We start from the raw sequence: 25,529 nt of genomic DNA on the forward strand, positions 1-25,529 counted from the left end.
TAATAAGACTACCAATATCTGATCCATCAGCTACAGAATAGGAAAGAAACCAGATTTTTGAAATAGTTCTAGGTTAATTATTCTCTTGAAACATACATACACACATTTCCCCAATTATAGTAATTTTAAAACTCACCTCTAACAATTTTTCAGATTCCCTCAATTTTTCTTCTTTTTGCCGCTGCTCTTGTACAACAGTCATATTGGTTCCAACCAAGTCATTGACCCTCATGGTGAGGCGCTCTATTTCCATCTCATTGGCACAGATGGTGTCATTGGCCCGCTCGAGCTTACTGCTCAGGTGCTGAATTTCTGACTGGCGGGACAGCTCCACAGACTCTAATTTCTGTTTCCGGTTGGCAAGCTGAGCCTAGGAACACAGATTACCAATAGGTAAAAGTGAAATGATAAAAGAATAATCAATGAATAAGGAAAACTAAAATGAAACTGAGTTGTACTTTCATAAAAACATGAAGCATCAGCTCATCAAAAATATAACCCATTCACGATATAAGAAAAGCACCATCAAACAAACAAACAAAAAACCTCTCATGATAAAAACTTTCTCGACTTGATAAAGACTATAAAAACTGTACAGCTTCAGCATAGAGAATAAAATCAATAATATTGTAATAACTATGCATAGTGTCAGGTGGGTACTAGGCTTATTGGGGGGATTACTTCATTAATTATATAAATGTCTAGCCACTATACTATACACCTGGAACTAATAAAAAATGAATGTCAGCTCTAATTGAAAAATAAAAGAGAATTAAAAAACAAATAAATAAAGAAAAAAAAAGCAAGGTTGTTTCCTGTTACCACTCCTTTTCAACATCACATTGATGTCCTTGCTAATGCAATAAGGCAAAAAAAAAAAAAAAGGAAATAAAAGGTATGCAGATTGGGAAGGAAGGCACAATTATCTTTGTTCACAGATAATATGATCATCTATGTAGAATATCTAAAAGAAATCAACAAAAAGAACTCCTGAAATTAATAAGCAATTATAGCAAGGTTGCAGACACATGGTTAACATACAAAAGTCAATGACTTTCCTACATACCAACAATGAACATGTGAAATTTGAATTTAAAACATATCATTTATATGAACACCTAAAAATTAAATAGTAAGTATAAATCTAACAAAATATGTACAAGGTCTATAGAGAAAAACTATAAAACTGATGAATGAAATCAAAGAAGATGTGATTTCATAAATAAATAGGAAGGTATGCCATGTTCACGGATAGGAAGACTCAATATCGTCTGGATGTCAGTTCTTCTCAATGTGAACTGTGGATTCAATCAAGTCCCATCAAGTTACTTTATGGATATCAACAAACTGATTCTAAAGTTTATATAAAGAGGTAAAGACTAAGACAACAGAAATATCCCAAAAGAAAAATGAGCAAAGGACACAATTTACAAAAGAATGGAAATGGCCATAAGCAGATGAAAAAATGTTCAATCTCATGCATAATTAAAGAAATACAAATTAAAATGAATAATCGGACACCATTGTTTTTTATCCAACAGACTGGCAAAGACAAGCCTAAAAGTAGGGAAAATTAAAAGAAGTAATAGTGTCTAATATTGAAAAGTGTGAGAAAATGGACATTCTTAAATATTGCTGGTGAAAGTCTGTATCAATACATCTTTGAGAGCACTTTGACAATATATGTTAAAATCTTTAAGAATGTACAACTACTCTGATGCAGCAATTTCACTTCTAGGGCCATTTCCTAAGAAAATAAGTAAACATGTACTCCTAAATATTTATATAAGGATGTTCTCCCAACAATCACTATTTACAAGAGTGGAAAAGTAAAAAACTAAATGTCTGCAACAAGGGATTGGTTACATAAATTATAGTACATTTAATGGCAGACTGAACTTCTATGCAATCATTAAGACCACACACTTGTTGACATGTCATATTTAAAAAAGAAAACTTTTCAACTTGTGAAAATAAAATACTGTATTATAAAGAGCTTAGCATAGAGTCTGTCACAGAGTAAGCACTCTATGTTTTAAAGTTATGTCTTATAAAAAATTTTCAAAGTACAAATACAGAGAATAAGATGATGAACTCCTATGTATTTCATCACCTATCTTCAACAATTACCATTTTGCCATTCTTGGTAAATTTTAAAGTTTGCAACTATTCCTCTCTTGTGATACATGCACATGTTTTTCTACCAAATGTGTATGAATGCAATGTACACTGCATATAAGCATAGGAAAGGTTTGAAGAAATTAACTCCAAAATATTAACCACAGTAAACCTCTAAAGGATGGAATTATAGCTAACTTTATTTAATTCTCTTTTCATCTACATTTTCTTGTATTTCTAAAATGAACATGTATTATGTAATTTTAATAGCTGACTAAAAGAAAAGAACTCAAGCAAATATATAACTCAAAGTGTGAGAAGGTATTCTGAGCTCCACTTTTAAATGTTAAGAAACATAATAAAAAAGTTTACATCAAGAATTTTTTTAAATTGGGGGGAAATATGTTGATATCTAATTATCTAATTTCCCAGATTTTCTATCTCATTGTTCAAAGCGACTCACAAATGAACAAAATGCAATGTGTCAACTTTTACTGGATTCCAATTTGAGCATAGAACTGTAAAAAGACAGCTGCAGAAATCTGAACACACCGGATATTAAATTACATAAGAAGTTATTATTTATTCTACTAATGTGATACTGGTATACTAAAAGCATGATTTTTTAAATTATTTTTGTTGGGAAATAAGACAATGTCTGTTGCAGCATGGATGGAACTGGAGAGCATTATGCTAAGTGAAATAAGCCAGTCAGAAAAAGATAAATACCACATGATCTCACTCATTTGTGGAATATAGAGAACAACATAGACTGATGAACAGGGACAGATCCAAAGACAGAGAAACAGCGATCAGACTATCAATCCCCAGAGGGAAAGTAGGGGAGGGTGGGAAAAAAGAGGTTGGGGGTTAATGGGGGGATGAGGACACATTTGTAATACCTTAACCAATAAAGAAATTAAAGATAAAAAATAATAATAAAGCCAAAAAAAAAGACAATGTCTGTTACAAACTTTGTAATATTCCAGCCAGAAATAAAAGTAGGGAAGGCTGAAACAAGAGTAGCAAATGAGTTGTTCAATGGGTACAGAATCTTAGTTTTTTGCAAGTTGAAAAGTTCTAGAGATCTGTTACTCAACAATCTGCATGTAGTTAACATTTCTGTACTATATACTCTTTAAAATAGTTAAGATGGCAAATTTTAACGTGCTTTTTACCAAAAATTTTTTTAAATTGGCAGAATGAGAACTATTAATGCTGGATAATGGTATACAGAAGTTTATTTAAAAGTTTGTTTTTCTTAAATGAGGACCATACAGCTCTGCTACATACTGAATCACAGAAAGATTTCATTTGGTTGGTTTGCTAAGGGAGAAAGAGAAATATAAGTAACATGTTTTAACTTAAATAAAAGTATCAGAAGAATAATTCAAATACCCTTAGAAAACAAATGTTGGCTTTTTAAAAAGGCCTATTATTCTAGCCCTCGCTGAATTTTGGTACATAAAAATCTCATTTTTACTGACAATAAAGTTTTAATTATGCAGAGTAATCACAATAGTAATTTGAAAATAAAGGGTCTGCAGTCAATAATAAGTACATTCTATAGATGAATAATTGACAACTATCAAAAGCTCAATTTTCTTTTTTGCCAACCTGAAGGCTACAATTAGAATATAACGATATCTTATGTGTATTTGTTTAGCACTTTAGTTCAGGTCAAAAAACTCAGATCTAGACATCCAGGATTTTATTGGCCCATTCTGGTTATGTAGCTTACTGCAGCTTTGAAAATAAATTTCTTCCCTGAGGTTGCTGTGAGTCCCTCCTGCCATTCTCAATGGAGATACTCACAGCAGAGCCATCGGTGGTAGTTTATTGGCAGGCTGATACTTCAGGGGGATAGTCAAAGGCCAATATATTGCCCGAGTCAGTATGGCTCAGTTGGACGTTGTCCCATGCACCAGGAGGTTGCCAGTTGATTCTCATCCCATCCCAGTCAAGGGCACAGGCACAGGTTTCAGGCAATATCCCCAGTAGGAGGCATGCAGGAGGCAGCAATTGATGTTATGCTCTCTCACATCGATGTTTCTCCCTCCCTCTCCCTTCCTCAATAAAAAAAAATACATATATTAAAAAAAAATTACTGAGACTTGAAGCAGAGAATAAGCAGATTATTTTTTATTTTTTTAAAAAAGCTTCCTTCCAGTTCTCTTATTCAGTCTATTCCCTCCTTGTATAAAACAGATAATTACCAATCTCGACAGATTATCATATAAAACAGGTAACATAAAACTATATATTCTAGAGAACTGCATCTAGAAGAGGCATTGGATAGTGTCTAGCATATAATAGATGGTCACAAATATTCATTTCCTTTAATGTTTCCCATTATTTTCTTAGTTCTTAATTGAAAAAGCAAACAAACTGAAATTGTCCCAAAAAGAAATATTCCTAAATTGGTGGCTATATTTTGGTTTTGCTTAAGCCATTAGCTCTTCATTAAAAAACAGTTTGTACCAGTGTTCTAAAAAGTGTTTCTGTTGCCACAAAGATTCTGCTTGTTATGAGTGTGCACACCAATGCAGTGTGAATACTTAGCACTTGTATTCACAGGGAGACTTGCTGAAGCTCCCAGCTGAGGTACCTCAGCCAAAGTACCCCAGCTACCAGAGTCAGAGCAAAACACAGCCAGCGACAGCCAGAACAAGTAAGCCAGAGACACAAAGACAGAGAACAGGGGCAGAAAGAGAAAAGTGGAGGGAGAGGGGTGGAGACCAAGATTAGGAGAACGAACATGAATGTGAGAGTAGAGCGAGACTGAGAATGCAAGAAGTTGAGAGAGTAAGAGAGCAAGAGAGAGAGCATGAGTGGGGGAAAGGAAGCCAGGGAAGAAGGCAAAGGAGCAAGTGGGCATGAGGACACAGTGGATGTGGGTAAGCACACGCGAATTACATCAAGCCAGTTCTAATTTAATCAAAACCTCTCTGCCTCGAATTCTTTTAAAATGCCTACATCCTACCTGAATGATCTCTGATTGTTCAGCCAGAGCTTTCCTTTGAGCCTCCAGAGACGATACCTGTTGCTGATAAATCAAACGTTGCTTCTCCCAGTCCAATGATTTTTGACGAAATTCCTGAAGAGGCAATTAAGTACTTAACTTCTAAGTGCTTCCCCTTGCTGTCATACCTCCCAGACTCACTTTTCCTTTAATTTTCCCCCACATCCCTGGGTACACATGCACCTTTCCCCACAGCAGGAGCCCCATTACTCACTTAGCTGATAGGACTGTAGAGTAATACTGAATTCCTTACATACTGTGTGTCTGGATATCTGTCTTTCTAAATTTAACACCCTAATGGTGAAGAGAATGAAACACAGAGGCTAATACTGGTTCATGGAGATTTTCATAGATTTGCTGCCACCTAAAGGCAGTTATAATTTTTTAGTGACTTTTCAGAAAACTGATGCTAAGATAACTAAAATTTCAAAATATGATTACAGATATCCCTTGCTAGCCAAATTCTCTTTTTTTTTAATCCTCACCTGAGGATATTTTTTAATTGATTTTTAGAAAGAGAGGGTGAGAGGGAGAGAGAGAGAAACATCGGTGTGAGAAAGAAACATTGATCAGCTGCCTCCCATACTCACCCCTGTCTGGGATGGAACCACAACTTAGGTATGTGCCCTGACTGGGAATTGAACCCACAACCTTTTGGAGTATGGGATGATGTTCCAACCAACTGAGCTACCCAGCCAGGGCGCTATCCAAAGTCTTGATATCCAAACCCAGAATTGAACAGATTCAAATAAATTTCCAGGTAAGTCCTTTGGTAGCCCAATTCTTATTTCTCAGTATCAAAAACTCAGGAACCAAACAGATCCAGATAACACAATATCCTTTCAAATACAAATTTTTACTATCTCAACAGAACAACTGCACAGACTTGAATAACAAGAGAAATCTGGCCCTGATCGGTTTGGCTCAGTGGATAGAGCGTCGGCCTGCAGACTGAAGGGTCCCAGGTTCGATTCCGGTCAAGGGCATGTACCTTGCTTGCGGGCACATCCCCAGTAGTGGGTGTGCAGGAGGCAGCTGATCGATGTTTCTCTCTCATCGATGTTTCTAACTCTCTATCCCTCTCCCTTCCTCTCTGTAAAAAAATTAATAAAAAAATATTTTTTTTAAAAAAAGAGAAATCTGTACCAAATTTTAACAGATATGATAACCCAAAGCAAACAGTTTAAAGTTAACGATAGATCAATAGTAACTTTGAGTTACATGATCAAGAAAATGAGCCCAATATTTATGAAAACAGGGCAAATCAAAGGGAATAAAAACTCAGTCTTTCTGTTACTGTCCTCCAGAAGTCTCATACTAGCTTGGGGTAATTATTGTTAACCGTCAGATCATTGCTCATTCATTCATTCATTCAATCATATATGCCAGGTATAGTTCCAGGTGTTAGGGATACAATAGCTAACAAAACAAACAAACAAAAATCCCAGACCCACTCAATGTGAGAGCAATAGACAATACATTCATTGTATGACTACTGTGGTTGTATGTACATTGGTCGGTGATATAGGCTGATGACATGAAAATCGAAGATGTGGTTTTTGAGGTAGAAAGAAAAGAGATTGGTCAGGAAGTAGTAATGAGGAACTTGGGAGCGGGGGAGCCCAGATTTCACGCAGAAGGCCGGAGAGGAAACAGTATCTCTGTAGTCCTCAGATTCTAAGCTCTTCAAATGTATAAAAATATTGAGATGTAGAAGAATATTGAACAGAAACTGCAATTCTAGGTAGTAATAATACATTGGCCATTGTCATTTAATAGGTTGCTCTGAGTAGAAACATTGTAAGTAATCATACAAAGATGTTGATCAATGTTTCTCACATTAGAATCAGCTAGGGAAGCTGGTTAATATGCAGATTCCTCGGTCCTGTGCCATACTACTGGATCAGCATCTCTGGGAGCCTGAAGAGGGCCCTGGGTGGTTCCTAGGTGCACTAGAGAACCAATGGCAGGGGCAGAGGAGGGGGATGGCAGATTCCAGGGGAAAGAGTGTCAGCCCCGTGCTGCTCCTTCATCTACTCTTGGCAATGTTAGCTCACCACGTCCCTTAAGGACTTCAGGGACTCCATACAATATACAATGAAGTCGGCAAAGAGGGAGGTAAATGGCTTACTCTATCTAAATGGAACTGAGGGTAAACAATCTGATATGCAGAGTACTCTGTACAGAAGAGCTGTGTGTTTTCAACATTTACTAAGCCCCTACTCCCATCAGTAAGAAAGACAAGGACACTGCCCACCAAAGACTGCTAGTAACTGATGGTCAATGATTCCCAGTATTAGCATTTTGGGTATAGCAATCCTTCCTTTATGGAACAGCTCCCAGCATGTTTAGTGTCCCTGGTCCCTGTCCCCTAAATATTAGTTTCACTCCCAGTCATTTTGGCAACCAAAACAATGTCTGCATACAGTCCCAAATGCCCTTGAAAGGTGGTACTGCCCTGTGGAGAATTACTGGTAGCTAGTAACCCCGTCAACCACAGGGAACCATATGATGATAGGATGTATAGATCACCCCCGACCTTGAAATAGCTTGGCAGCAATCCTGGAAATGGTAGAAAATTGATTTCAGAAACCAATGCTACTAGAAACAGCACTTTACTCCAAGAAGGCTGACAATCACTAAGAAGAAATTATTACTGTGAACGTACCTCTATTTTTCCGGTTAACCTCTCAATTTCAGATCGATCTTCCCTGTGATTATTGGTATTGCCTCTGAAGTCCCTTATTTGCTTTTTCTGTAGTTTTTCATAACTTCTCTTCAGTCTGCCTAACTGTAGACACAGTTATTTCTAGACTTAAAATTTAAGAATTTGTAAACAGTGGTGGTGGAACAAATTGGTATTGTGAAAGCAAGAATAGCACTAAGTAGTACTACTGAAAGTAGATTAAGAGCATGTTTGCTTTGCAAATTAAAATACAAAACAACTCAAATCTACATAGAAAACATAAACACTAGAGAAGAAATACATTGAGCCAAAGACAGAATAAAGGGAAAATATTTCTCTTAACAAAACTTTAATTGTTATTACAAAAGCCTTGTACTTAACAGCCCCACAACTCATCCCACCTCCGAGTAAAAGCAGCGAGGCTGTGGCTCTTGAGCCATTCTTCTGTGGGACACTGATAGTAAGCAGGAGAGAAGTATTTTGGAATTAAGTAAAAGTAATTTTTTTCCAATCTGAAGAATAAAATTGAGTTAACAGAATTTTTTTACTTCTCTTATTTATCCCAAAATGCTTCTGAATGCATCAGATCCTCCATTACTTAAAATCTAGTAACTGATTTAACTCAAAAATAATATTTAGTATGTTTTTGGTATCAATATGTCACAGTATTATACAAAAATAGCTCTATTTCTTTTAGGTACTCAACTGAGAAACACATTTTAGAATCTCTGTTCTAGGTTGTATCAAACATATAATTAGACAAGATTCTTTGCCTGGACTTAAGAACAGAGAAATCAATTCCCGCCCCCGTTCCTCCCATGAAATATATACTTTCCACTTTACAAAGTAAAACTAGCCTGTTAACAAAATTATCAAGGTTAAAGAGACAAAATGATACAACTCCTAACAGAATCAAATCTCACTTCTTCTTGTAGTTTCTTTAACTCCTGCTTATAGTCCATGGCCATCTCCTGCTTGACTTTTTCATTTTCTTCTACCTGTTGACGCAACATTCCAACCTACAAGTAGACAGGTGGTAGCATTGTTCATTATTAGCATTGAAACAATATCCCTGAAACATAAAAATAGAAAATAACCTTTGTACTTATTTGCAAACACAAATTCTCAATTGTATATGATATTACCCCACTTCTCAGTTAAGTCAAGTATCTAATTACTTAATGATCCATAACACTGCCAAGAAAAATTGAAAACAACTGTTCTGTTCTATTTCTAGGTTTAGATGAAAACTTGCTCTCACTGTCTGATTTATTCTCCCTAACCCTTTTCATTAAAAGAAAAAAAAATACATAAAAAAATTAAGAGATACAAAGTTATAAGAGCCTTGGAAACTAAGAATATTGAACAAACAAAAAATCTGAGACATCAAGAATAAGTTCTCTAAATCAAAATGCAAAATTGTAATGTCAGACAGAAAAGATAGTTGGAGACTTGCACCTGCTTTACCATGTATCCCAGTTCAGAGAAATCAGTTCTACAAACCAGAGCAAGGACATTATCCTAACCCATTTCAAATGGTTTGGTACCCACCACAGCTAGTTCATGCCCAGCCATCACCCCCATCAATATCCATCAATGTTTCTTGACCTCTCTTCCAATTAGAATTTCATCTAAGTGAGGATGGAGAGGAAGAATGAGGATCAGGAGTAATTTCAAATACGATATAGAATGGTAATTTTTTTAAAAATCTTAAAAGTTCTCATCACAAAAAAAAAATTGTTACTATGTATGATGGTGAGATTAAGCAGACTTATTGCAGTGATTGTTTTGCAATTTATACAAATATTGAATCATTACATTGTACACCTGAAACTAATATAACATTATAGCTCAATTATACTTCAGTATAAAAAAAGAGAAAAGAAAAAATTTTTATAATAACAAAAAGTTAATGCAATTCCAATGAAAAAACTCTAGGATTTTTTTTTAACTTGAAAAAGGTGTTCTGAAGTTCAAACTGGAAGAATGATTAAATGTAGCTAATAAAATAGAAAAGATAAAACTACTCTTTAATAAAGATCTAAGTGAATATTTACTGGATTGCTGGGGTAGGACAAAACTTTCTGAGCTTAAAACTGAGTCATTTAAAAAGAATAGATTTGACTATGTAAACATGCAAAACTTCTATATTTTTTAAAACCCCATTAAAGTTAAAAAGCCAATAAACTGAGAAAAACATTTATAAATATATTTCAAAGGATTTTTAACTTTTAGGTATTTCCTTCTAACTTGTTTCCACTATGTTCGGAGACCATACTCTGTGTGTTGAGACTTACTTTCCGGCCCAGAAAATGGTCAGTTTTGGAAAGAGTTCTGTTTGTGTTAGAAAAGAACGTGTACTCCACAGTCCTCTTGTGCAATGTTCTGTATGTATAACTTAGGCCAAGTCTATATCCTTACTGATGTTTGTCTCTTATTCCATCAGTTACTAAGAAAAGCAGGTTAAAATCCCCAGCTACAACTGTCACTTATTCTATTTCTCCTTGTAGTTCTGCGTCTTTTTGCATACAGATAAAGGAAAGTGAAAGAAATTTCTTTTAAGACTGTTTTATTAGATACTTACAAATTTAGTGGGGGGTTTGTGGGGGGATTTTCTGTCTTAGTTTGAGTTCCCCCCAAAACATAGCCTGAGACTTGGGCTTCGGGGCAAGTAATTGGAAGTGATCCCAGGTAGCACAGTGAGGAAATGTAAAGGGAGACCCAGGGAAGGAATAAAGAGGTGTGTTAGTGAGTGGATTTCTGCAGTTCAGCAGCTGCGGCTAAATCACACTTGGGAACTCACCAGGGAACCAGACAGAACGTGTTTCAGAATTGTCCCTCTATCTAAAGGATGGTAAGCTGGAGAATTTATGCAGATTCCAGTTCCTCCACTGCTTAAAAGTTGCCCTGTGAGTGTTAACATCCCCACACTTCCAAGGTTCACCTGAGCAGCTTTCCAAGGCTCCAGAGAGAGAAGCCCAGTGTAGTGAGATGCTGGCAGTGCACAGGAGCTGCATAATAGCCAAGATGAAATCAGGAGGCAAAGAAGATGTGGTACTGGCCACAAAGAATGTCTGCTGCAGTTATATGTACTGAAATTTCGTACTTTATAATTATGAAGGATTTCTCTTCACCTGAGTAATGTTCATTGCTTCTACTTCAAGTATACTTTTTCTAATATGAATATACCTACATAATATTTCTATTCAAAGTGTTTACATGAAATATATTTTTATTTTACCTTTTACTTTCAACTCTGGAGTTTAATTATTTTCATCCAGTTGGACAATTTTTATCTTCTTATTGGGCCATTTAGTGCATTTACACTGAATGGACCTATTCAGATTTAAATCTATATCTTGAGTGTTATTTGTACTTAATAAACTCTATGTTCCTTTTTCTCTCCTTTCTTGCCTTCTTTGGAACTGATAACGTCTTATCATTTCATTTTTCTCCTATAGCTTGGAAGATCTATACTCTGTTAACATGTTAATGTGTATTTTTAATGGTTCTCTCAAGATTAAAACATGTGTCTATGATTGAACAAATCTAATGTTAATTAGTAGATTTACCAATTCCCAGGCAACCCAAGGACTATAGAAATACTTTAATTCCATTTATCCCAAACCTGACTTAAATGCCATCATAATCCTACATATGTTTAACTGAAAAGGTTATTGTTGTTATATCAGTCAATATTCACTTAGCTTTACCCACATATTTACTGTTTCCTTTCATTTCTTCCTTAATCTCTTAAGCTTCCATCTGGGGTCACTTTCCCTCTGCCTGAAGAACATTCTTTAGTATTTCCTTGGTGCAGGTCTGTCAGTGACAAGTTCTCTCAATTTTTGTTGATTTGAAAATATCTTCCTTTCATTTTTATTCTGGGTATAGATTTCTGGTTTGGCAGGGAAAACAAGTCATTTCTTTGTAGATAACATTCTATTGTCTTCTGGCTTTCACTGTTCTAGCTGACAAGTCAACTGTTAGGAACTGTTTGTAGATAATGTCTTTTTATCTTGGTAGATAATCTTTTTGGTTTTATTTTTTTCTTTGTTTTTCAGATTTCTACTTTGTCTTTAGTTTTCAATCTAGGTAAATATTTCTTATATATTTTGCTTGAGATTATTGGATTTCTTAAATACAAGTTCTTCCTCACTTTTGGCAAAACCTCAGCCAATTTATCTTCAAATATTGCTTCTGCCCATTCCCTCTTTTTTCTCCTTCAGAGATTCCAAAAGCAGTCATACTAGACCTTTTCACTGTATCCTCTTTCATTTACTTTCTCTTCTATATTTGCTATCATTTTGTCTACTCTGTATTCTAAACATTTTCTCTTGAGCCATCTTCCAGTTTACTAATTAAGACCTTGGTTTCAATTATTCTATTTCTCAATACTCATTGTGGTTGTTTTTAGTTTCCAATTCTTTCAATTGCTTGGTCTAATCTTCTGTCTCTCTGAACACAGTACATATAACTACTGTAAAGTCTAAGCATAATAGTACCCATATCTAGATTTGTCTTGGGTCAGTTTCTATAATTTATTGCCCCTCCTTTTTAAAATTGTTGTTGTCTTGTCTTCTTATATGTCTGAGGTTACTATCTCAATGGTTATCAAGCATTATATTTGCAAACTTATTTGAAGAAATAATTCAAGACCCAGAATGGTGATTTTCCTTTCCTTTGGAGAAAATGTAAGTTTGTTTTTTTCCAGGTTCCTAGAAGCCCGAACACTCCGCGCTGCCTGGGGGGACAGTAGCACTCTAGGATCATCTTAAACTAATTCAGAGATTTTTTTAACCCTCACCAGAGGACACGCTTAGAAAGAAGAAGGGCGAGATGGAGAGGGAAAGATAAACATCAACTGGTTGCCTTCCATACATGCTCCAACCAGGGACCGAATCCAAAACCAGGTAGGTGTCCTGACCCGAAATTGAACCAGCAACCTCTAGGTGTACGGGAAGATGCTGGGACAGAGAGTTAAATGTCTGCACTTTGGTAGCAGTTTGAAGAGGACCTGTTCTACATCTGGCCCATCCTTACTCCTTTCAGGTTTCCGACTGAAAATGAGGAAGGATTCAGAGCCACCTTAGACATCAAATCCTTTATTTTCCTAACCCCTTGAAATTATTTTAAAAACCGATTCAGTCTCTATCCTCTCGACTGCCTTCTCTAGTTTCAGCTAATAATTGCCTCAAACCCTGGAACTCACCTCTGTGGACCTCTAGCCCAGCCTAGACCTGGCCTTCACTATCTTGTGAGCACTCTACTTCAAGCAGTTTGTTTTTTTTTAATCTAACATACTTGTCCTCAGAAGGTGAACTGGCCCAAATTGCCTAGTCTGCCATTATCAAATGTTCAAGTCTGAAAGATTCACATTTAACTAAAAACATCCCGAGTGAAATTTACTTCTCAAGCAGAATTCTACAGCCAATCAAACTTTCAATCAGATGTGAAAAGAGAATAAAGATATCTTCAGATATATAAAAGTATGTTCTACCAAAATGAGGAAATAAATGTATAAAAGCTCCAGAATAATAGTGAAGAGAGTTTCCAAGATGAAGCTATACTGCTAGTCTAGAGAGTCACTTAATTATATTTGAGAATGGCAAGCTCAAAAAGAAAGAAAATACTTTACCTGCATGCCTGAAAACACTAAGACTTACATTTGTATCAGAGAATTTGGGAAGAATCAATGATAGGTTCATTTTTAAAAAGCAAATGAAAATGAGACAATTATTAATTCCCAGAAAACAAAAAATTATACAAGAAGTAGTTTAATTATCATTATGCTATCTGACTCAGCTGTGAATAATATTTACCATCTTCATGACGTAAATATTGAATACTGAGCTTAACCAAAAATTAAGACATACGATCCTGGCAGGATGAGGAAGTGGAAACTGCATGGAAGAAAGAAAAACCCTTAATTTTCATAGTAGAAAGTCATTAGATAAATAGCTAAGCCTGAAAACTAGGATATGTGAGTATAAAATGTTACTTAGAAACATGGGGAGAATACAAAAGAAAGAGTTAAAGGTATTGAAATGATTGCTTCAGAGAAGCAGAAATCCCAGGTTCAGGGGGTTGGACAGATAATTTCTGTTTTCCTCTATGAGCCTTGTAGAATCTTTTTTTTTGTATTTATTATAGATGGCAAATATAAATATTAAATGAAAAAATATTGTTTAATTTTATTTATGTACCAGGGTCTGGCTCATAGTGGGCACTCAAAATATTTAAATTTCTTAAAAGAAAAGGTGGGGAAAAAAAAGGTTAAATGCTGAGAGTGAGGGACGGCATAGGTAGAGAAATGGGAGCCAAGGTCTGAAACCGTCATCATGGGTGACAAAAGAGCTGAAATAACTGATTCTAGATACAATTTATAGTTTTCAAAGTGCTTTCTTAAACAGTAACTCAATCTTCACAACAACACTGGGACTTAGGGTTTTCATCCTAATTTTACACATGAAGAAACAGGCTCAGAGAAGTCAAATTATTTGTTCAAGGCCAATCAGCTGAAAAGAGGCAGAGCCAGGACTCCAAATTCCTTACTCATTTCATGAAGTCTACCTGCTCTGTGGGGCATGAGAAGGCAACAGCAGCAGAATGTCCGTGAAAACCAACCCAGTCCCAACAGTATAATCAGAAGTCATAAAGCATCCACTTACAAAACGGGCTGTTTATACTAGTACTCCTCCACATATGACCTGCAGACGGGCTGGTGCTAGTCACAACAGCAATCCAGCAGGTACCAGGAGCTTGAGGCAGAATGTAAATCAACTGTGTCACCAAACACACGGTTTAGTGCAACTGACATTTTTCTATAGCAAAACCTTCTATGAAGTGAAGGGCGCAATGCACTGGTTGACATTCTGCTGCAAGATTTTGATTTCATCATGGGCCCATTACCTGAGCAGCAATGGTTTATACCTCAGGACTAACTGCTTCTAAGCTGGCAAACAAATACAAATGAAAAAACCTGCGGCCCTATTTTCTAGTTCTTATGTCATTTACTCTTCAAAGTAGAATATGAACATGGTATTACCAACACAATTTATTTTTAATTCTCACCTGAGGATATGTTTATTGATTTTTTTTTTTCTTTTGAGAGAGAGGGGGGTGGGGGAAGGAGGGAGAAAGAAACATCAACATGAGAGAAACATCTATCTGTTGCCTACTGCATGGATCAAATCTGCAACCTAGGTATGTGTCCTGACCAGAAATCCAACCCGAAGCCTTCTGGGTATGTGACAATGCTCTAACCAATTGAGCCACTGGCCAGGGCTCAACACAATTTCACAGACAAACTATGGAACAGATTCCCATTACTAGTGTTTGGTAAAAGCACTTTAGTTCTAGAAAATTAATCTACTTTCAGCAGCCCATTCAATGAAGCGGCAAATTGACCAGACAGCTACAATTCTAAATTTCTTTTATGTGCCAGGACAAACCTGTGATCTTCAAATTCTTAACATGGAACCTATAATTTCTCTTTACGGTATTAAAAAATAGCAATAATGCCTTTGACATCCAAACTAAGCTACAGAATTAAGTTCAAACAGCCTCAAAGTGACTAAATGTTCTCATAATCACACACACAGGAATTTCTTTCATGGGTTTATACCACAATAAATGACTTGGAGATATATATACACAGAGTGGGGCTTGGGACCAATGTTTCTCTACAACTCTTCTAATCCTTCTGAGATTGCCATCCATGCCAGAAATTCAGAGGCAATTCTTGCACTTATATAAATGCTTTCTGCTTCCCTTCCAATAGTGAGTGTACTTTTACTGTACCAGCTAACAGCAAATATTAAACTTTTCCCCCAAATCACCAAAAACTGTGGGTGGTGAGATTTCGAGTAATTTTTATTTTCTTTTGTTCTTTCTTTTCCCCTAATTTTGAACAGGGGCAAATATAATTTTTTAAAAAAAGGGTTTTCTGAATTTTGTTTTAGATCTAATCAAAAGAGGCAAATTATTGAATTCTGGGCTTACTTTTTCAAGCTAGGCATACAGTAAGACCATAAACAATGTTCACTAAATTCAGTGAATGTTAATACAGACATATAGGATGGAGGTTATACAAAGATCATGTGACACAATTCACATTTTCATAAAGAAGTTATATATGTATTTATTATATGTGACCAAAGTAACAAGACCATTGAAATAAATATTAATATTTTTGGGCATTTTCACAATGAATTTTTCTTCTAAAATTACAAGACAACATAGAAACTAAAGACACAAAAATGCTTTCTTCAACAAATATTTAAGAAATATCTTTAATGTCAAAATATCAAAAAGAGGAATAAATCAACTGCTTTACCTCTTTGTGTTTCATATCCAACTGACTCCTAAGAGACTTAAGTTCCTGCTCACGGATGTCCAAGCACGTTTCTAAAGCATGTGTCTGCCCTTCCCATTCAGACTTTTTATGAGCCACCATTATGTCAATCTGTTTCATGAGCTCCTGCAGTTCTGCTTCACAGGATGTCAAAAATCCCCTATAAGTAAGAACAGACCCTTAACACAGACATGTCAGAGTGGCTTTTCATCTTTCAGATGCAAAAATATAGCAGATATAAACCTACCTGGGGGGAAACAATGCCAATAAATAAATTATCAGAAGCAAAGAACAGGACTTCTGAGCTTTTCCTTTTAATGTTCATATTAAGGTGGTGACTTATCCCCCAAAATATTTTATCTTCCTCTAACAGCCAACCTAAAGCCTAAGTTTTGGGGTCAAACACAAAATTGATGTTTTGAGTCTAGCTTGTAAGTTAGACTTTGACAACCAACAACTAGCACTTCTGTAATATTTTAGGGGAGCTTTCAGGAAGAATCCCGGCCAGCTTATGTCACAGTCTCAGCTAGTCAAAATAAAAAGCTTTGGAAGCAACTAGGCTATTGGGAAAATGATAATACAATTTTAAGAGCTGTTTCAAGAAAGTCGTCCTTGAGTCAGACTTATTTCAATTATTTTTCCCACTTTATTAGAAACCTGCTGCAACCTATCTGATTATCGTAAACTTACTGATGTCCTGCAAAGTTTCAGGAGACGCCAGATATTTCAGAGTTGGAGACAGAAGTGGACACAGATGTAAGGGATGTAAAAAGGCTTCCAAGAGTGGTCAGAGAGAGCCACAACTACTAAGGCTTAAATACTTTTTTAAAAAACATTGCTCTTAGTGTCACAAAACCTCTGTACTTCTACTTTTGCTTTTTAAGAGTAGAAAATTTAAAGAGGGATGAAGGCAAGCGTCCAGCTTCACACGGCTGTGATGAGGCCAACATCCCAGAGAGACGCTCTTCACAAACAACACAAATCAGCTTAGCTTTGGTTCAACGCTTTTGCTTCTGTATCCAAAGCACAAAATGGTCAGAGGCAGCACTCAAATACGCTGCTTAAATTCAGTGAGACACTTAAGGTCAAAAGCAAACTTACCCATCATGCCCCCTATTTTGTATTCCTTCCAACAAAGCCTCCATCGCCAAATCCCCTTTGTTTTGGCAACTGGAAAAGGAAAAATATCAGTCAGGAGAAAATTCATTTTTTAAGTTCTAACATTCCAACTGACAAGAATGTGAATGAACGCATACAAATAGCAATGAGAAAATGCAGTGCTTCTTACGATGACTGTAGGGGCATATAACTTCCAAAAATATTAGGACAAAATACATTCAGACTAAAACAAAATGATTTAAAGGGATCTAGCTGCAGTTGACACTCTCCCTGCATGCCTGAAATCAAATGCCTCATTGTTGTATGCCTACTTCCTAACGTAAGGGTGGGCCAGAGGTGGAGGTGGAGGTGGGATGCTGGAAGCAGAGGGACACTGACATAAACCCCCATGCATAAGAAATTAGGGGTCACACACGGCAAGAGAAAAGGTGTAGCTTGGGGGGGTGTTGTTTTTTGAGATATTATCAACAGGTTCAATGCCCTGAGCTTGAACTCCCTGGTCCATCACAGGATAGCCTCCTCAACCTCAGGAGGACAAACCCTGGCCGCTTCCTAGAAGACCATCCCTCCCCTGAAAGCCGCCCTCCTCCACACTTCATCCTTCCTAGTCCTTAACAGGTTCTTCACAGTGGAATACATCCTTTTCCTTACGGTCCATCCCGCAAGGACAGAAAGCCAATGTTATTCATCTCTGCAGCTCCAGAGCTTAGTGTAGCATTTCAACAGGGCATGTGCTAGATGCTTTGGGCTGAACTTACGTCAGTTCCCCTCCCTTTTACCCATCCCCCTATGCAAAGTGGTCATAGCTGGAGAACTAGAGAAGGGCCGGGTAGAGAAAGAAGGGAAGGGAAACAGAAGAGACTGTCATAGAAAGAGAAAGATACCATAAAGAAAGATGAGGAGAGAGGAAAGACCGCCCTTAATTTCAGAAGTGCCCATGATTAGTAATACCTCTTGTAGGTTTTTCCCTACTATCACAAATCTTCAAAATATTAGTCATGGCAAATCACTTCTCACTCCTGAAATAATGCTTTTTTCTTAAACCTTCAAAGACTCAGTCCTGAGTTAATCTTTTAGTTCATTGGTTCTCAATCTTCTGGCCCTTTAAATACAGTTCCTCATGTTGTGACCCAAACATAAAATTATTTTCGTTGCTACTTCATAACTGTAATGTTGCTACTGTTATGAATCGTAATGTAAATATCTGATATGCAGGATGGTCTTCGGCGACACCTGTGAAAGGGTTGTTCGACCGCCAAAGGGGTCTCGACCCATAGGTTGAGAACCGCTGCTTTAGTTAATTCCGAAATATTGTGGTGTGGAGGTTTTGCCTCTTTGTCCTAATACCCTGTTTAAAAATTCTATTTCTCTAAGGATTCTTTCATTCAACAAATAATTCAATGGTGCATTAACCACTAGATATATAGTGATGAAAGATATGGCCCTTTTCAAGGAATTAATAGTCCTGTATGGAAAGAAAAAAAATGACCAAAAATGTTCTTTCCCCAGAATGAAAATGTAGAGTCAGAGGAATTCTCCTGAAAGCACAGAGGAGAATGACAAAAGTGGAAAATACGGCCACTGTGTTATTTGCATCTACTTCTAAAGTTCTATCAGGAGTGTTAAACTATTCATAAATAAATACGACAGAGAGCATTTTTTCTAGTTGGCTTGTCCTTCATTAGACAAAATAAAAACCTAGAGAGAAAGGTTTTCATGTTCTACTCTACTTTCTTTCAAACCATGATATGGTCCAATTACCACACAGCCCAGATTCCCACTCTAGGGAACTGAGAGGCAGGGCAGGCTTCACCCAGTTCCATGCAGATGAAGACCCAGGATGCAATCCTGCTCTGCAACTATCTAGCTGTGTCCCTGGACTTCAGTTTTTGCATCTGTAAAATGAGGACTCTGAACTATAATCTCCAAGGTTTCTTCCAGCTTTTCCATGGGATTCTAGTAGCCAGTTAAATGTTCTGGGTAACTAGCTTCCTCCTGATAACTAGACATGGTTATTTATTAAATATGTAGGAAAGTGCTATTACTCAAAATTATCATTAGTAAAATTACATTTAGTTAGGTCATGCTATTCTTAAACATTAATATACTTAGTAATATATATATTAATAATACACATTTAGTAATATAAATACATTGATATATTTTCTGGGTGACATTACTTTATAATTAGCAATATTTATAATAGCAAAAAGTCAACACGTATGTACTCAACTGTTTTTGCCTTGTATATATTATCTAATTCTTCACAACACTCATAAAAGACAGATACTATTACTCTGATGAAACTGAGACCTCGAGGGTTAAATAACTTGACTGGTAAACTACAAATTATAGTCCTAGGATTCAAACATAGGCAGTGTGACTGCTGAGTCTCAGCCAATGTACAATATTATGTATTTTACAGTATTCCAGATCTTAAAATACCTTCATATCTTCTTTTGGTTCAATAGAGTCTTCTTGGCAATAAACAAAATCAAAAAGTTGAATACAGGAAAAAATATAAACTAAGTATGACATCATTATCATGGCCACCAGGTGGCAGTAGCACAATAGTGAAAATAGTCCACATGAGGAGGAAAAGTGCTATTTCAGAATTCAAAATAATGGTCTAAGACAGTGGTCAGCAAACTCATTAGTCAACAGAGCCAAATATCAACAGTACAACGATTGAAATTCTTTTGAGAGCCAAATTTTTAAACTCAAACTATATAGGTAGCTACATTGTTATTAACTTAATTAGGGTACTCCTAAGGCTTAGGAAGAGCCACACTCAAGGGGCCAAAAAGCCGTATGTGGCTCGCGAGTCGCAGTTTGCCGACCACGGGTCTAAGACAAAGAGATCCTTCTTTTTAAAGGTGGGGGTAGGTTGTGAGGGGGAGCAGCAGCATTCTCCGTGTAAAATAATCTTACTAACGTATAATTATGTTTCTTTAACAATACCCTCACCAATCTGCTTGAGTAGCAGTCAACACCATCTATTCTCATTCCTTAGGATCAGGTAAACAGCAAGGATTTAGATTTTCTGAGGACTTTTCTCATTTCAGTTTCTCACAGCTATATCACTACTTCCTTTCCTGACCAATCTGGCACTCATTCAACTCTAGGCACTATGTCACTTTGCTTTCTACTTTGCCTGTGCCATGTGATAATTATGTAAAGTTAACTATTTTTTGTTCATAATATTAAATACAAATTTAAGTAATTACTGTTTGGTAATCTGCCACTCTTGGCCACTAACATAAAATGCTAATGTGGTTCAATGGAAACTGTATAGCTCTACAATTATTGCACGGCAATCTTAGTCATTTCTACATTTATAGCAAGACATCAACAAACAAAAGTTATTAATTAAAACTATCCTTTGAAATCAAAGCTGTTTTAAATCAGTGAAATCTGGAATAGCATGATTAAAGGAAATACAAGCTTTTTCACCAAGTCTGGAAAGCAGACTTTCACTTTTAATCTTAAGGGGAATAATCCAAATAGGATAACTGATAATGGGCAAATCCTTGAAATTCATTAACATATTTCTGGGAATTTAAGAGCTAGAAAGGATCTGAGACCTCCAATTTAACCTCTTCATTTTACAGATCAGGAAAAATATCTAGAGTATATGGCCAAGATAAAATTATTTACAAAACGGGACACAGGAAGAAAAAAGCTCTGGGTGGAATTATAAATAAATGTGTACTAAAAGAAGGGACATGTCTACCCATCAACTCTCATTTAAAGATGGATATAATGCTCTGTCCCTTACCTGCCTTGGTGTTACTATGATTATAAAGATGGATGGCTCTGTCAGATATATTATGGCTGCTCCAAAAAAAATCAATAATTTATAATTTACCACTGCCCAGAAAGGTCCCTACTTATTAAACTTAAGGTGGGGATTCGGGGGGAGGTGGGGGCTGCACGGGGGGAATCAGCAGATAAAGTATCAAAGAAATTTTCCAAAATAAAAGTGTAAAACACTGTTTACACTGTGACTCAAAATCCAGAAAGAATAAGAGGAAAGACTGAGAAATCTGAGTAAATAAAAATACATTTTGCCCTGGCCGGTTTGGCTCAGTGGATAGAGTGTTAGCCTGTGGACTGAAGGGTCCCAGGTTCAATTCCAGTCAAGGGCACATGTCTGGATTGCAGGCTCAATCTTCAGTAAACAGGGTGCAGGAGGCAGCCAATCAATGATCCTCTCTCATCACTGATGTTTCTATCTCTCCCTCTCCCTTCTTCTCTGAAATCAATAAAAATATGGTGTTTAAAAAATACATTTTTTTCATGGGAAAAATGCCATAAGCAAAGTTAAAAGACAAATGACAACAGTATTTGAAAGTTTTATCATAAAGGCTTAATTATTCAAATATACAGAGAACCTAAAATGGGGGGAAGAGGAAGAAATCTATAGAAAAATGGGCAGAAGACTAATGACCTTAAACATATGAAAAGATGCTTGACCTTGCTCACCAAATTTAAACTACATTGAATTAGCATTTCTTTTGTATTACAGTAACCAAAAAGTAAAAGTTTGACAATACACACTCATGAGGTATGGGAAGATAAGCACCCATGTACATTGCATGTAGGAATATAAAGTGGTACAACTACTATAGAGATTTTGGCAATACCTAAAACCAATATACATGCATTTATTACCCTTTGATCAAAAAATGCCACTCCTAGGAAACTATCCCAAAGACACATTGGCAAAAATACGAAGTCACATATGCACAAGAATATACATTGCACAACTACTTGCAATAGTCGGAAAAAACACAAATGTCTATCAACAGGGAAGTATTTGAATATTCATCCACCAATAAAATACTATGAAGCTGTAAAAAGGGGTAACAATCTCTACATACTTCTGTGGAGGGCTCTACAAGGCATATATTATTAGGTAAAAAAAAAAAAAAAAGGCAAGATAAAAACAGTATATGTGAAAACCACCTTTTATCTTAGAAGGGTGTGTGTGTGTGTGTGTGATGCATTTGTTTATAGGAACAGATAAACCCAAAACTAGTAAATATGATACCTATGAAAAAGGGAGTCAGGTGGAGAAAAGAGGGATGTACTTTGTTTTACAGGTACCTCTTTTATAGGAACTATGTTAATGGTTTACATATAATAAAACAAATCCAAATGGGGAAAAAGCAAGATTGAAAAACTGAAAACAAAATTAAATAAACCAACTTACCAACTAGATATCAGGTTGACAGCCTAACAATATACCAAATTGTTTCATGTTTTCAAAATGCAATAATTGCACTGTATATATATCCAAAAAAAATGGAATATATAGTAAGGATAAAAAAGAACTGCAAAGAAATCCTGAACACTATTCAGGAATCATATTGTTGATAATAAAATCGGTGATGTTAATTTGAAACAGTTATATATAAAATATAGGATAAGAGAAAAGTAATTATGTTAATGATATTAGGTACCAATATTTTTAGCAAAAGAGGAAAAGATACAAATATAAAATAAAATACAGGAAAAACCTATAAAATTAAATTGGAAATATCAGTGTGAATTCTGTATATATCTCTTTTAAAAATGTATTTCCTAACTCTGGCCACTGTAAACCTAGAACTAATGACCAACCTCGCAGCAAGAGTACCTCTAGCACCCAGACTGTGGTCTCTCAATACCATCGCCCACTCAAAGGAACCAGGCTCCTTGGTGGCCAGAAATATATAAATGGGCCAGGAACATGTTTTACCAGAAAATGAGGAAATTATCAGAGACCACGAGTCACATCAAAGTCTACAGGAGCCAACTTAAAGAGCCCACCACTGGCCAAAAGACAGGACAATTTGAGCATCCAAAAAATAAAAAATGACTGCACTAGGTTAAAACAGTTTAAATATATTCAAGTCAATTAAGTTCATGATGATTTTTTTTAAAAGGCAAAAACCCTCATGGTTACCTTTGGAGGTTGTTAGGCCACCAACTCATTACTGTAGTCTGAAAATAGAGGGAAAGAATTAAGCATTTTTCTTGCCTCTCCTGTACAAGTTGTGTTTCAAACAACTGATGGTAGTCAAATAGCTGGTGGGAGAAAGTTCTTCATGAAAGATTTCCAGCTAATAAATACTGAAGGAATGACAGAATTATAAAATCACCACATTAAACTCCTAATGTAATAATGGATGTAGGCCATCTAAATCCATGAGAAGACTTCCCTTTTAAGGGAAAGGCTCACAGAGAATTTCATGATGAATGGATGGGGCTGACAACACTTGAACCCACTATGCTGCTCAATCTTAACATCACAAAGAGGGACAATTCCTTGTGTGCCTCTCTAATAATTAATGCAACAGGAAGTGCACTGCACCATAGGACATCGCCTTGCTCCCCCCCCCTTCTAGCTTCCTCCCTTGTGCCCCCCCTTCCTGCCCCAACCAAAAAAAAAAAAAATCAAGGTTGAATCTGATCAAGCTTCTAGATCAGTGCTGTTAAACAGATATTTCTGCAATCATGGAAACATTTTCTATCTACACCAAACAGTAGCCACAAGGCACCTGTGACTACAGGTCCTTGAAATGTGGCTAATGTGACTAGGGAACTGAATTTTTGGTTTTATTTCATTTTAATTCATTTAAATAGCCACAGCTGGCTGGTGAGTACTATAGTGGACAGTACAATTCTAGATCTACTAGTTTAACGACAATAAAGGAAACAGATGTACATGTTAATGCAGATGTAATTAGCTAAATCTAGAATGTTAAGGGGAAGGGGAGGCAAGGGAACGGCTAGATTTAAAAGCTTTAAAAGGTGTATCAATCAAATGCAACATGTGGATCTCCATGGGATTTTTGACCCAAACAAGTTAATTATAAAAAGACATTTAAGGGACAGGGGAAATCTGAACCCAGACTGAATACTGACATTATGGAATTTTTATTAATTTTCATAGGTGGATGACAGTACTGTGATTTTGCAAAACTGAAAAACATAAGCCTAGCTCTTGGAGAGAAAAAAAAAAAAACAACCCTAACATTAAAAAAAAAAAAAAATTCAGTGTCTGAAACCAATAACAAGTTGACCTTTTTTTTAGAGTAGGAAGCTCTGAGAGTGGACTACATCGGCCACCTCTACTACCGGAAACAGGAAGGACCAAGCAGTCATCCTTTCAGTGGGAGGAAAATGGAATCAGTACAATTGACATACACAATTATAATTTTTAAAACCTGAATCTACATACATTTTAAAGGGCAGTGAGTGTGACAATGTTTATAAAGCTTTAACACATTTTACATTGTCTTTATTATGACACTAGAGGCCCGCTGCATGAAATTCGTGCACAGGTTGGGTCCCTAGGCCTGGCCAGCAATCCCGCTGCCAGCGGGCCTTCCTTCGCACCACCCCCTGGTGGTCAGTGCACATCATAGCGAGCGAACTCCAGGTCTCAGGGTGGAACTCCTGAGGGGACACTTTGCATATTAGCCTTTTATATATAGAAATTATATTGATCACTGATAATATACAAAGGACAAGAAGGTCAGGATAAAAGTCAATCTAAAGATTCCAAATCTACATTCCACGTAATAAAATAATGCACTTTACTACATCTTTAAGCTACAGCATAAATCTAAACGTTACTATTTGAAGGTAACTTGTAGCTGAGATTGTTATGATTTCCTTTTATCTATAAAATTAAGTGCAAGCATGTGGGGAACTGTGAAACTATAGGGTACCTTCCCTATAACACTGATTTATTAAAAGGAATAAAATAACACTTAAAAGTTTCAGGAATCAGATGTAAGGCTCAAGAAAAACGACTTTGTGCAAATAAGTGTACTGCAACTAAAATGAAGACTAGTCACCGAATTCTCACTCATCTTCTCTCTTACGTTGTAAGGGGCACCTGCGACATCTTCATTATTAGAGTGTCCCTAGGGCACCATCCCCGTCACACCCTCAGTCATCACTGACTTCCCAGCCATGATTTGCATGGAGCAATCCACCGTTCAGGGTTCCCCCACTTCAGACCCTCCTGTACTAACATTCATGTTTTTAAACGAATCCACTTGTTTTAAATGGCTAACCCTCCCACCGTAGGCGAAGCGGCATCACCTGCCGAATCACAACAACGCCAGCAGCAAGCTGACCAACCACACAGGGCAGTCGAGGCAAGAGGGTCAGTGCGGGGGAGCCCAGGGCTCGGGAGCAGCTCGCCCATCCCCTCCCCCGCCGGCCCGGCC

General features: G+C 36.6%; 1 protein-coding gene across 9 annotated transcripts in view; it reads right to left on the reverse strand.

Moving 5' to 3' along the window:
• CEP63 (centrosomal protein 63kDa) overlaps nucleotides 1-25,529 on the reverse strand; it is a 41,131-nt gene that overhangs the window by 14,647 nt on the left and 955 nt on the right. For 5 of the 9 annotated variants that reach the window (XM_005863554.2, XM_005863552.2, XM_014537507.1 and 2 more), the window contains 6 exons: nucleotides 17,284-17,352; nucleotides 16,165-16,342; nucleotides 8,750-8,845; nucleotides 7,809-7,931; nucleotides 5,102-5,215; nucleotides 137-370 (listed from right to left, as the gene is read on the reverse strand). In XM_005863554.2, the coding sequence (XP_005863616.1) occupies nucleotides 137-370; nucleotides 5,102-5,215; nucleotides 7,809-7,931; nucleotides 8,750-8,845; nucleotides 16,165-16,342; nucleotides 17,284-17,327 (789 nt within the window). In that variant the 5' untranslated portion in view covers nucleotides 17,328-17,352. Of the gene's footprint in view, nucleotides 1-136; nucleotides 371-5,101; nucleotides 5,216-7,808; nucleotides 7,932-8,749; nucleotides 8,899-16,164; nucleotides 16,343-17,283; nucleotides 17,353-23,251; nucleotides 23,290-25,401; nucleotides 25,507-25,529 lie in introns of those variants that run through there. The other 4 variants (XM_014537504.1, XM_005863555.2, XM_005863547.2 and 1 more) reach the window with 4 other exon arrangements.

Source organism: Myotis brandtii, unplaced genomic scaffold, assembly GCF_000412655.1.
Source record: "Myotis brandtii unplaced genomic scaffold, ASM41265v1 scaffold18, whole genome shotgun sequence".
NCBI classification, from domain to species: domain Eukaryota; kingdom Metazoa; phylum Chordata; class Mammalia; order Chiroptera; family Vespertilionidae; genus Myotis; species Myotis brandtii.